At 44.4% G+C, this 12,153-nt stretch overlaps 2 protein-coding genes across 4 annotated transcripts in view; both read right to left on the bottom strand.

Moving 5' to 3' along the window:
• Nucleotides 1-569: 569 nt before the first annotated feature.
• LOC308132403 (small ribosomal subunit protein eS17-like) lies at nt 570-3,994 on the bottom strand. The gene is made up of 5 exons (XM_080499491.1): nt 3,962-3,994; nt 2,766-2,917; nt 1,737-1,842; nt 1,577-1,642; nt 570-678 (listed from the first exon to the last, which is right to left on the bottom strand). Exons 1-5 carry the CDS (start codon nt 3,962-3,964, stop codon nt 601-603), a joined length of 405 nt encoding a protein of 134 aa, XP_080355617.1. The 5' UTR covers nt 3,965-3,994; the 3' UTR covers nt 570-600.
• Nucleotides 3,995-8,858: 4,864 nt separating this feature from the next.
• csnk1g1 (casein kinase 1, gamma 1) overlaps nt 8,859-12,153 on the bottom strand; it is a gene marked incomplete at both ends in the record, with an annotated part of 35,978 nt that continues 32,683 nt past the window's right edge. For 2 of the 3 annotated variants that reach the window (XM_080496489.1, XM_080496491.1), the window contains one exon: nt 8,859-8,967. In XM_080496489.1, the coding sequence (XP_080352615.1) occupies nt 8,913-8,967 (55 nt within the window). Of the gene's footprint in view, nt 8,968-10,757; nt 10,782-12,153 lie in introns of all 3 variants that reach the window. The other variant, XM_080496490.1, reaches the window with a different exon arrangement.

Raw genomic sequence — 12,153 nt, 5'->3', positions numbered from 1 at the left:
ACGGTCAGGATTTACTGCTGCAGTTCCTGGTTTGTCCTGCAGGAGGCGACAAGGTTCCAAAGTACATTTAACATTTAACAACACCCAGTGACTGAAGGTGTTTCAGGCTGTGGTGAAACTGGAACCTGATTTTTAATATATGGAAATGATGAATGAGTGAATGATTCTATTTTGTAAAGACTCAACAGATAAACGAAAGTCTGACACATAAAACCATGAGATTTCATTCAAACACTGAAACACACGAGTTCTCTTATATTTCATCATGTGCCAAAGTTCTTTACAATTTCTACTTTAATACATTGAGGAAACTTCTTGAATGAAGTTTAAACGTCATGGAGTCTGTTTGGTTCAGTTTTGACTGAAGGATGTCACTTGTTAAAAAGGTGCTTTTTAATCAGTAATAATATTAAATCATCGGATTTTAATAAATTCAGCTCATTGAATAAACTGAAAGTTGTGATTGTGGTTCTACTCCAATAAACTGATTTTATTGATATTAAAGGGACTGAAACTAAAGTGTTAGTTCAGTTTCTTATGATGAACGGAGGAGAAAAGAAGAAGGGAGGTTTGTCACTTTCATCCTTTTATTCAGAGAATTCACAGCCCTCGTGGGGTTTTGAAGCTCATCCCGACGGTCGGCTGAGTGACCTGAAGGTTTGAAAGACCCCCGAAGTCCTGCAGGCAGAAGGAAGGAAACACCATTAATCACTTATTAACCACAGAATCCACAGTTTTTACTAATGTGCTGCAACAAATTCATTCATTTATTTCACAGAATTATTTTAAAACCGAGATCATTTGTCGAAGCAGCAGCTTTCTCTTCGTCAAACTCAAAACAAGGACTGAAACTACAACATAGAGCCGAATCAAATAGAATCAGACCCTGCAGTGACATTCCGCCACCGTTTGCTATTGAAGTCCCACGAGTGTGAAAACCTGAGAACACAAATGTTTGTGAAGCGACAAACGTGAGGCTCGTCCTCCGAGGACCAACGTCCATGTGTCTCCATTCCTCTCCACCCGTCTCCACTAGTCTCAGCTTGTCTCAGCTCGTCTCCACCCGTCTCCGCTCGTCTCCACCCGTCTCCGCTCGTCTCCACTAGTCTCAGCTCGTCTCCACTAGTCTCACTCGTCTCCACTAGTCTCCACTAGTCTCAGCTCGTCTCCACTAGTCTCAGCTCGTCTTCACTAGTCTCAGCTCGTCTCCACCAGTCTCAGCTCATCTCCACCAGTCTCAGCTCGTCTCCACCAGTCTCAGCTCGTCTCAACTCGTCTCCACTAGTCTCAGCTCGTCTCCACTAGTCTCAGCTCGTCTCAACTCGTCTCCACTAGTCTCCACTAGTCTCAGCTCATCTCCACTAGTCTCAGCTCGTCTTCACTAGTCTCAGCTCGTCTCCACTAGTCTCAGCTCGTCTCAACTCGTCTTCACTAGTCTCAGCTCGTCTTCACTAGTCTCAGCTCGTCTTCACTAGTCTCAGCTCGTCTCAACTCGTCTCAGCTCGTCTCAACTCGTCTCAGCTCGTCTCCACTAGTCTCAGCTCGTCTCCACTAGTCTCAACTCGTCTCCACTCACCAGCATCTTCAGCATCTCCTTGGTGTCGGGGTCGACCTCGATAAGCTCCTGGTCCAGAGCAGAAATCTGCACAACAACAACAACAAGAAGAAGACAACGTCAGCAGAGGACGATGGAAACACCAGAGGAAGAAGAGGAGGAAGAGGAGGAGAGCACCGACCTCGGGGACGTAGTTGTCCCTCCTCTCTCGCTCCTCCTCCTGCAGCTTGATGGAGATTCCTCTGATGGGACCGCGCTGGATCCTCTTCATCAGGTGTGTGACGTAGCTGAGAAACAATCATCTGGTCATTCACATCGTTTATCTCAGCTTCCAAAAACATCCAAGCTTCAAAACAAGTATCGCATGTCGTGAGACCGGCACAGATCTGAAACATGGCGGAGGGAGCATCATGGCTCAGGGCTGCCTGGACAGGGGGTCGTTATGAAGAGGGGAAATTAATATGGAAGGTTCAACACCCAGAGGAGATTTTAACTGAACTCCGCGGCGCTTTGTGCCACTTATAGGAAGTTAGCATGTTGCTAATTAAACTCCTGAAGCTTTTTCCTTCAACAGAGTGGAAGCAGATGTTTTGAAATCGTTACGATGAGCCGCGTCATCTCCTCAGAACTGGCGGGAAAACAATGTTGACGTGTCAAATTAGCATTAGCACGGCTCGCTAGTCAGTTTCTGACATCAGAACCTGAACAAGCTTCAGTCCTTTAGCCACCGCCGTCTCTCAGTTTGAAAATAGATTCTAAAACATCTTTTCTTTCTTCGACATCATGGAAACACACACAGCTTCATTCACGTCTCGTGAAGAAATGCAAAATATCCGAAGCTCGATCCTCCTGAAGCAACAGTTTCAAAAAGTGAACCTGCAGAAATCCTCCGCTTCTCTTCAACTTCCTGCTTCCAACACGTCGACTGAGACGAAATCTTCCTCTCCTGCTTGATTGATTTATTTATTCCACCGAGTGACTCCAGGAAATACTTTTCTGTATTGGCGAGTTAAAACGAGCTACTGTACCTTTAAGAGTTAATTCACCTTTAAACGACAGGAACACTGAACCACTGCATTGATCTCTCTTTCTAACGAGATATTTCACTCCGTCATGCTGAAGGTCAAACTCACAGCAACCGGATCAAACTCCAGTCTCTCACACACACATACTAACACACACATACTAACACACACACACACACACTCACCCTGCGATCTTGTTGCGCAGCGGCTTGCTGGGGATGATGGCGATCTCCTCGCACACCCTCTTGTTGGTGTGGAAGTCATTGCCCAGGCGTGTGTAGTATTTCTCGATGATGACCCTGGCGGCCTTCTTGACGGTCTTTGTCCTGACGCGACCCTGCGGAGACGACGGAGACAGACACGACCTTCAGCGTCCACAAACGAGACGTCGTTACGGGTTCACAGACAAACGATCTGTTTTTCTCCTCACGAGTGGCTCCACTGTGATCACTGACTGCTAATGTGTGTCTGAGTGGTTGTATCGTTGGCTGTTACCGTGGCAACAATCAAACTGGGTGTCCTTTCCGACCTCGCCATTGTTGTTTGTGTGCATGTGTGTGCTTTTATTATCACAACAACTCGTGGACTGGCACATTGTGACTGTCGTTTATGTATAAATTGACAACTTAAATAAAAGTTTCCATGTAAATGCAAAACGTTTCTGAAATGAAAATCTCTGCATTGTTGTGTAAACAAGGTATGTGCAACAAGTCAGAATAGGACAAACTAGCAGACACTAAACCTGAAACAGGGAGGAAAACAAAAATGACATGTTTTGAGTTCAGTATTGCTAAATTCGTAACGGTGCAAACTGAAGTAGACAATTTAAATTATTGTTTTTCGCCACTCTGAAACTGAATCATAACTTACTCCAACTTTAAATGTGTGAACACGTTTAGAAAGTAAACTTTAAGGCAACAAATTCCAATGACACTGCTGAAAACCAGAGAAATAACTTGAAAGCTAAAAGAAAACGGATTTAAAAAGGGATGTCAAACAAATTCAATCCATAAAATCGCTGCAATATTGATCCTGATTAAAGCTTATCGGATTTTGAGGATTGCAAAGTTCGCGGCAGTGAAACTGGTAATTAAACTTCAGTCTCCTTGTGCAATTAACAAATATAAATCCTGTTGTTTTTTTTAAACGAATGACATTAAAGACAGTGTCCGGACTTCACTCTTAGCTCCGTTAGCCGGTGATACTTTCAAACTTCTGTACGTGAAACACTGTCATCGTTATTAAAAACTCACAGTTTGCGCACTTGTGAGTCGCCCTGGTGCAGATTAATGCTTCAACCCGCTGCGGGGACCGACGCAGCGGGAGGATTGAGAAGGATTGTGAGGGAAACTGAAGTGCAGCGTTCGGCTGAGTTACCCACCATGTTGGCTCGGACCGGTGGAAGAGAACCAGCATCCGGTCACACCGGAAGTTTATACAGCGGCAGGCGGCGGCGCGGCAGAGAGCGCCGCGGAGGGACGCGCCCTCCAGCGACCGGAGGACGGAACTGCACATGAAGAAACGCAGAATTTCCAGACCTCTGCTCACTTATAAATCATAAAATCTTAAAGGCAGGTGCTGATGGCAATAAAGTAAATTATAATAGATGCAAAAATACTTTTTACTTTTTTCACAAAACAAGAATCTAAAATTACTGACTGTGCAGTAGAGGAAAGCTCATATAAAGTCCTATCCATCAATAAACATTAACAAAACTAAAAATAATAAGAAATAACGTGCCGAGAAAACAACTGGGTGAATAAAAACGGTCACCTAAACCACAAATCCTGTCCTGATTCTCCTGCCCAGAATCAGTGGACATGAGATGATTGACTATTTTTTTTAGCAAAAAACACTATTTAAATGATTTGTCTCTGGAGTTCCAGAGTTTGGGTCCACTAAATTTAATAAAAAGTTGGTGCTTGGGGATTAACTTCCATATCTTTTAATAAAATCTTTATTCTGTATTAACAATTAAGCCCAGTTGGATGTTGATGTGAATATTTTGAAGAGTTTAAAGTCAAAACGTCATCAATAAATCATTTCTAATTAATAACTATAATCAGTTAAGATTTTTCATGGATTAATGTTTAATTGAACCATTTCAACAAAAAAATCCAAATCAAACCCCAGAATAAGTCACACAATCATCCCACAAGGTGGAGAGATTTTTTTTTTTTTATTGTACATAAAAAAGGGTGCAAACTGGAGTTTCCCTTTAGGTGTGGAGGGAATAAAAAGTGATTCTTATAAGGTTCATGATGTGTGACATATTGTATAATAATGAATCCAAGGAGGGGAGAGAAAAAACAAAACAAAAACAAAACTAACCGAGGCATCTCAGATTAAAAAAAAAGTAAAGAAAAAGGCCTTTTACCATCCTGCAACTTAAAAACATGAAACCATAAAAAGAAGAAATGTGGGACCTTCATTCTTGAAGCCCTTGAACTAACTCATTCAAATACATTTTCTGAAGTGACATTCATTTTGAACACAATAATATCTATTTACAGTTTTAAGATTCCTCTTAATCATAGCTCTAATAAAAACAATAATAATAAAAAAAAAAAACGCTGAGGGGAGGATAAACTTTTGGAGCTGTACAAAGTGATTTTCCACAGAAAAATAATCAAAAGAATACGTTTTTATACGGACACCCCCCCCCCCCCCCACAAAAAAAGAAAATAAAAACAAAAAAAACGAAAACCCAGGACAATTGTGAACTCTGTACAATTTACAGTTTTCAAATAATCATCACAATATTGCAGTAAAAGTCGCCCCACACCTCTCCCTCAAAGGAAAAGATACAGTAAATCCAACACAAGTCTACAGTACAGCAACCAGGAGGAAAAAGTGCCAGAGAACCCAGAAGAACTCGGGTTCCTCCAGAAAATAAAAAAAAAAAAACCCCAAAAACAAACCGACAGGGACGATTCAGGAAAAAAACAAAAAAACAAAAACACTTTTACTGAGACTCGGCAACACTTTCCCGGTACGAGCTTCTCCCACCAAATGACACAAAGTGGAATGGTCGGAAAGAAAGAGGAGAAGAAGTGAAGAACATTCAGGTCTTCCTGGCACAGGTGAAAGGCGAGAGTCTGGAGATCATTCCATCATTTCATCAAACCCGAGAGGGAAAGCTGGAGGCCGGCGGTGCTGCGTTCCAGCTGCCGGGAACTGGGAAATTCCCAGAACCGTGAAGTTCCTCCTCTCTAATGGAGGAAAATATAGATTTGTGTTGCAACGTCAAGCAAAGACGTGTTTTTTTTTTTTTTTATTTGAATTTTGACCGACGTCTCTACGGATCGAGAACATAAGAAAAGTGAAAATCTAATTTATATTTAATGTGATAATCATGGAGTGCTTATAAGAAAAGTAAAAACAGAAAATTTTTTTTTTTTTGTCAAGCTTCAGAGAAATTAAAAAAGTTTTTTTTTGAAATATGTATTTTTAAGGACATAAACATTACAGGCATTAAAATACACAAACGCTTTGAAGTCATTAAAAATGACTATACTACTTAAGCAGTTTTACCAATTTCTTCCATTTAATGCATGTTGGATAATTTAGTCATTTAAAGCTGCTGTGACAGTTAAAGCAGCTTTAGCTCCATTCACAATTTTAGTATTTTGACTGATTTCAGCCTTTTTCATGTATTTTCATAAAGTAGTTTTAACCATTTCAGCCTTTTTCACGTATTTTCATGGAGTGATTTTAACCGTTTCGTCCGTTCTTGCTGCAGCAGGGAGGGTTTGAGCGATTTAGCGTGATGCACTAAAAAAAAAAAAAAAAAAACGTAAACGATTTTCTGAACGTTCCCCGGAGCGACATGCAGCTTTCAGACTTTCAGCTCCGAGTGAAAGAGTCCAGAGGACAGAAGCAACTGGGAAGCAGCACCGCCTGCTGGCGAGACGTCTGGACGACGTCTGTCGGAGGCGAAGCGTCAAGAGAATCGGGCGCCGGCGGCTCGTCGCCCTCCGGCCCCACTCCGGCCCCACTCCGGCCCCACTCCGGCCCCACTCCGGCCCCACTCCGGCCCCACTCGCCCAACGACGAACCACCAAGGACATAAACAAGGAAACAAAAGGTCCCATAGAGTTTCATATTCAAGTACTTTTGAAAACACAATAACTTAAGACACGCCCCCTCCTCCTTCCTCCTCCTCCTCTTCCTCCTCCCCCGGGAAGGTGTGTGTGTATGTGTGTGTGTGTGTGTGTGTTTATGTGTGTGTGTGTGAGTGTGAAGAATAAACTATAAAGGCTATACAGTGTAAACACACAGAACAAGCAGGTTTACATACTGATTCATCGATAACTTGAAACATCTACAACACTGTGTTTCTAAAGATGAAGCCGAGCCGCTCAGACCCGTGTGTGTGTGTGTGTGTGTGTGTGTGTGTGTGTGTGTGCAGGGGTGGGGGAGGGGCAAATGGCACAATAAGGGTGTTTTTTTTTTTTAAGGGAGAAATCATTTGAGAGCGTGCTGCCCCCTGTAGGGAGGGCCGAGCACTGCAGGCAGCTACAAAATAAAGTCAGAAGCACGTTTAGAGTCCAGCACTAAGAAGGCGGGGTCTCGTCTGGGGGGGGGGGGGGGGGGGGGGGGGGGGGGAGGTGGAGGGGGGGGGGGGTGTAGTGCAGTCGTGGTGTCAAGCTTCTTTTTTTTCACACCTTCGCTTTCCCCACAAAAAAACATGGCTATTTGGAATGGAGAACAAAAAATGGAGAACAAAAAAAACACAAATTCACATTAGCAGTAAGACGTAAATTGAAATTTAAAAAAAAATAAAAAAATTCCTCTCAGTTTGGAGGAAAGGTGACGTATGGAGGAGATTGTTTCAAGGCGGTCCTCCGTGACACTGAAGAAAAGCTAAATGTTGTGGACATGGGAGGGGGAGGAGGAGGAAGAGGAAGAGGAGGAAGAGGAGGAGGAAGGGGACACACGAGGGAGAACAACATCTGGAACACATTAAATCACACCAAACTTCACATTTGGCATTGCTTTTCTCAAAGGAATACATCTTCAGTGTGCGAGTGGAAGTCATTAACTGCTCTGCGAGTGTCGCTGGGAACCTTTTGGCCTTTTAATATACAGGCGAGACCAAAACCCCCCCTATCCCCCCCCTCCCCCCACCCCCCCCCAGCCGCCATGCTGCTGGCTGGTCAGCCACTCGGGGTTAAGGCATCGGACAGAAGCGTTTCAGAGGCTCTCACACCGGCTCCTCCCGTCAGTCGTCCTCCATTATTATTATTATTATTAACATCATTATTATTACAGGATCACAAGCATTTACCCCCCCTCCCCCCCTCCCCCCCTCCTCCCCCACCCTCCCCAACACACCGCTCAAGTTTTGGTCATCCGGTTTAAAATCCCAAACTGCAATTTCCTTCCCATGCACATGACAGAATATAGAAATGCTCCTCCGTCCATACATTCAGTGTGTATGTCTTAGAATTAGTAGGAAAAACAAACAAAAAAAAACAAACTGGTGGCAAATAAAGAGATAAATAGCATAAATATCTTTTTTTTTTGTTGTTTTTGTTTTTTTCTTCTGCCGGGTTTCGACCCCGTTTGTAAGCATCAGGTCGCCGCTCATCATCACAAAGACAACAGGAGCCAAAAAAAAAAAAAAAAAAAAAGTCGAGTAGTGTGTGTGTGTGTGTGTGTGTGTGTGGAGCAGAGATCCTCCTCAGAGAGCAGTGCAGGAGGCGTCTGGTCCAGTCGGGCCTCGCCCAGGAGAAGAGGACAGAATGAAAAGTGCAGCAAGGCGGCTGGCGGCCCGGTGAGGGAGGAGGCGTGACGCCGCCGCCGCCGCCATGACGCCGCCTCCTCCTCCTCCTCCTCCTCCTCCTCCACCTCCTCCTCCGGGTTTACATTCAGTTCCACGGCAGGAAACACCGAGAGGAGGCTCCGCGTCAACATGAGTCAGCAAACCAACCCGGGGGGGCCGAAACCACTGGAGCTTCATAGGAGGAGAGATGGAAGGAAAAAAAACAAACAAACAAAAAAAAACGACTCGGCTCTTTGTGAAAAGAACCCGGAGCAAAAAAACAAAACAAAAACAAAAGCTTCTCCTCGGCGCAGCCGGAGTGAAAAGGTTCCCCGTCCGGCAGACGGAGCCGCCAAACGTCCCGCCGGAGGAGAGGTGGAGGGAAGAACAAAAAAAAAAAAAAAAGGGGGGGGGGGTCTCCTGTGGAAAGCGTCTTGTAACGGCGTCGACAATCCATTCCAACAGTCCAGTCCGGGTCTTGCCGCCTCCTCCTGAACCGGGACGTATGGATTAGTGAACCACGGTGGACAGAGCCGGACGCGCCAGGCTTCTCGCTGCGCCGGGATCATTTGTGCCTCGGCGTGTTCTTCTTCCGTTTTCGCTTGAAGAAGCAGCAGCACCTGCGGACAGAGGCGGAGGGTGGAAGTCAGCGGGCGGGCGAGAGAGAGAGAGAGAGAGAGAGAGAGAGAGAGAGAGGGGGAGGGAACAAACAAACACAAACGGCCTCCGATCGGCGAGTTAGAAACGACGACGTGTCACACGACAACGCTGCTCCGAGACGCTTAAAAAGTGTTAAAAGAAAAGAAAAAAAAAAGGCTACCATGGTGGAACGATTTTTTTTTTTTTTAAACGCGCAGACTCCGTCTCCATGGAAACGGGGATAACGCAACTTTTCGGAGACGCTCCGACTCCTCAGGAACGCTGCTGCTGCACACCAACCTAGTTACTAGTTACTAGTAGAGGAGACAGTAACGGTGACGTTTCCTCCGCAGCGTCGTGACGCACGCTTTATTTTATCGTTGACAGTCGCCGTAATAACAATAATAATAATAATAATAATAATAATAATTTAACTCGGTCATCTACTCATATTGTTAATGTTAATAATGTGTTATGTTACAAAAAACCCCACCAGCACTACCCGGTGGCCCGGCATGCTAACTACATCGTTTTCCTGCCGTTTCCATGGAAACCGATATAGTTTTGAAAACGTTGCCGTGTGAACGTGGAACTTTTTCTGAACTGGTGCTCTTTTTCACTTTAAACATGACGGTGTGAACGAGGTCTTGGTTCTTCTGACGGTGAGACTTTAGTAGAAGTGAAGCGACGGTCATGCTTCCTCACACACACACACACACAGACAACACACACACACACTTTTGTGTGTGTGTGTGTGGGGGGGGAACAAACAAAAAGATGGAGCAGTGCACACAGAGCACGGGACACGGTGAGTCTGGACGGGCCGTTAACACACACACACACACACACACACACACACACACACACACACACACACACACACACACACACACACACACACACACACACACACACACACACACACACACACACACACACACACACACACACACACACACACACACACACACACACACACACACTTGAAGGATGCACCATGCAGTCACAAGTTAAAACCTTCAAGGTAAACAAGTTAGATTTCAGCCATGAATTCTCCTGGAATTACAAGATTCAGACTTAAACTTAGCTTGTAATTCGTGTCTCTATCTAACTTTGCTTTAAAGCTTCATTATGTCTTGTTTCTGTTTGTTTTTCTCTGTCGAAAACAACTTAGAATAAATAGCCCGTCTTGTAAACACCACTGAAGTGAGGCTAATGAGTGAAAAACATGTGTAGCAATGAAACAACTACAGAAGTTGTGTTTTGGGCGACATTTCACTGTATTTTACATAATTAAAATTGGCATTGTGTTGAGATTATAGCTATTTTCATCAGTAATTGTTCAGTTTTGTAAAAAAAGACATTTTCCTCACAGAAAAACGTAAAAGTTTAAATGTAAATATAGATATTTCTGGCACTATTTGACCACTGGAGATAAAATCGGGCTTCATGTGGCTCCTGTACTATAAAGTGTCTGCTGCAGTGACTCACTACTGCCACCCGGTGCACAAAGTGTGCATTGTTTAAATCTCACACTGGTTCTGTTGCTGCTTGTTAAGGTAACATGAGTCAGTGGTGAAAAGGGCAGGGTGTTGATGGTGAAAGCAGCCGGCGGGGGGGGGGGGGGGGGGGGGGGGGGGGGGGTAAGACGGCTGTACCAGTGAGAGTCTGGTTAATCTGTTAAAACAAAACACAACTCCACCGGGCCCAGCCTCGGCTGGTCCGCTCCCTGTCCCATGAGACGGACGTGGACGAGCAGAGAGGGACTCACCACAGGTTGAGCATTTTCACGCAGCTACAGAAGAAGAAGAAGAGGAGGAGGAGGAGAAAGAGAGGGCGCAGAGAGAAAAGAGAGAGAGATAGATTAATACAGCGGGACCGAGGTGGCGGGGCTGGACTCATGCCGACAGACATGCAACACACAGACATGGACGACGGGACACGTGTGGACGGGGGGGGGGGGGGGGGGGTCAGAGGAGGACAGGGTCTCCTGGAATCACAGAGAAAAGAGGACGATGCAGCTCGCTGACATTTACTACAATCTGTGTTTTTAAAGGCGGGACGCTCGACATGTCCGAATGTGTTTTTTATTAACAGGTGCATTTTTTTTTTAACATTCCTCAGTGTCAAACTCGGAATAAATTAATCCTTTGAGGGAAACAGTGGAAAAAAAAACAACCATGAAAAGAAAGAAGCTGCAGTTAATCCTCCTACGGTTACTACCTTTAAACCAGCGCTCAAATAAAACTGAATGCACCAGATAAATGTTTTTTTTTTTTACCATCACAGCAACCGAGTGTTGAATATAAACAAGATTAACACATGAGATCATTGTCGCCTGTATCAGTGCGTCCCTACTACACACACACAAAGAGATTTTGTATTTTAGTGATTAATACGTTAGTGAATTAAAACTAGGTGGTGTGATCCCCGTTCCTGTGGCTCATTAAAGCTCAGTTATGTTCCACCATTAAATCTGCATTTCTGTTGAAACAACAAAGGAAGCAGTCCCACCAGTTGAGAAATTAAGAGCGTTGGAGGAGCGTCAGTGTGACGCCTCGAGGTGTCAAACAGCCTCTTTCTCAACATCGACGATGACGTGAGGACGAGGATGTGATTTATGCTGGAGAAACGAGCCTCATGTGGCTCAAGGGCTGGAATCAGTCGCTACATGTTTGAAGATGTGTGTCGACAATGTGAGTGTTTCTGTGTTCGTTGGGAAATCTACCTTTGTTTTTTATGTCAGATTTACATTTACAAATGCTTCATATGAAAACGTTGTACAAACGGAGCCTAAAACCACATTTGATCTATATTTAAATCCCGGATATGATTGAAGGAAGCGCTGATGCAAAGTGACTCGTCAGGGTTTCATTTAGCCGCTCTAATGCCCAGGGCACATGCTACAACCTTCTTCTTCTTTTTTTTTTTTTTTTAAATCTAGGTCTGCTTTACATTACAGCAACGTCTTAATATAGTTGTTTTTTTCTCTGATATGTGCAAATCTAATTTTAGAACCTCAGAGCAGAAGAGGCCCCGGGGCCTCAAGCTGATGTGTGGTGGTTCTCTGGAGGGCCTCCGCCCCGCAGGTTGGAAAACCACAGTTTGATGGCGTCACATTATATTCGATGATAGATTTTGAAACTGGACCTGATTTAGGGTACAAC

This window comes from Blennius ocellaris (assembly GCF_963422515.1).
Source record: "Blennius ocellaris genome assembly, chromosome: 1".
Taxonomy (NCBI): domain Eukaryota; kingdom Metazoa; phylum Chordata; class Actinopteri; order Blenniiformes; family Blenniidae; genus Blennius; species Blennius ocellaris.
The sequence above is the reverse complement of the archived record's forward strand: the minus strand, read 5'-3'. Positions and strand labels throughout refer to the sequence as shown.

Coding starts and splice junctions, on each gene's coding strand:
- LOC308132403 (XM_080499491.1), bottom strand. Junction 1,843..2,765: donor CTGCGCAACAAGATCGCAGG/GTGAGTGTGTGT, acceptor ATTGTTTCTCAG/CTACGTCACACACCTGATGA. Junction 1,643..1,736: donor GGGACAACTACGTCCCCGAG/GTCGGTGCTCTC, acceptor GTTGTTGTGCAG/ATTTCTGCTCTGGACCAGGA.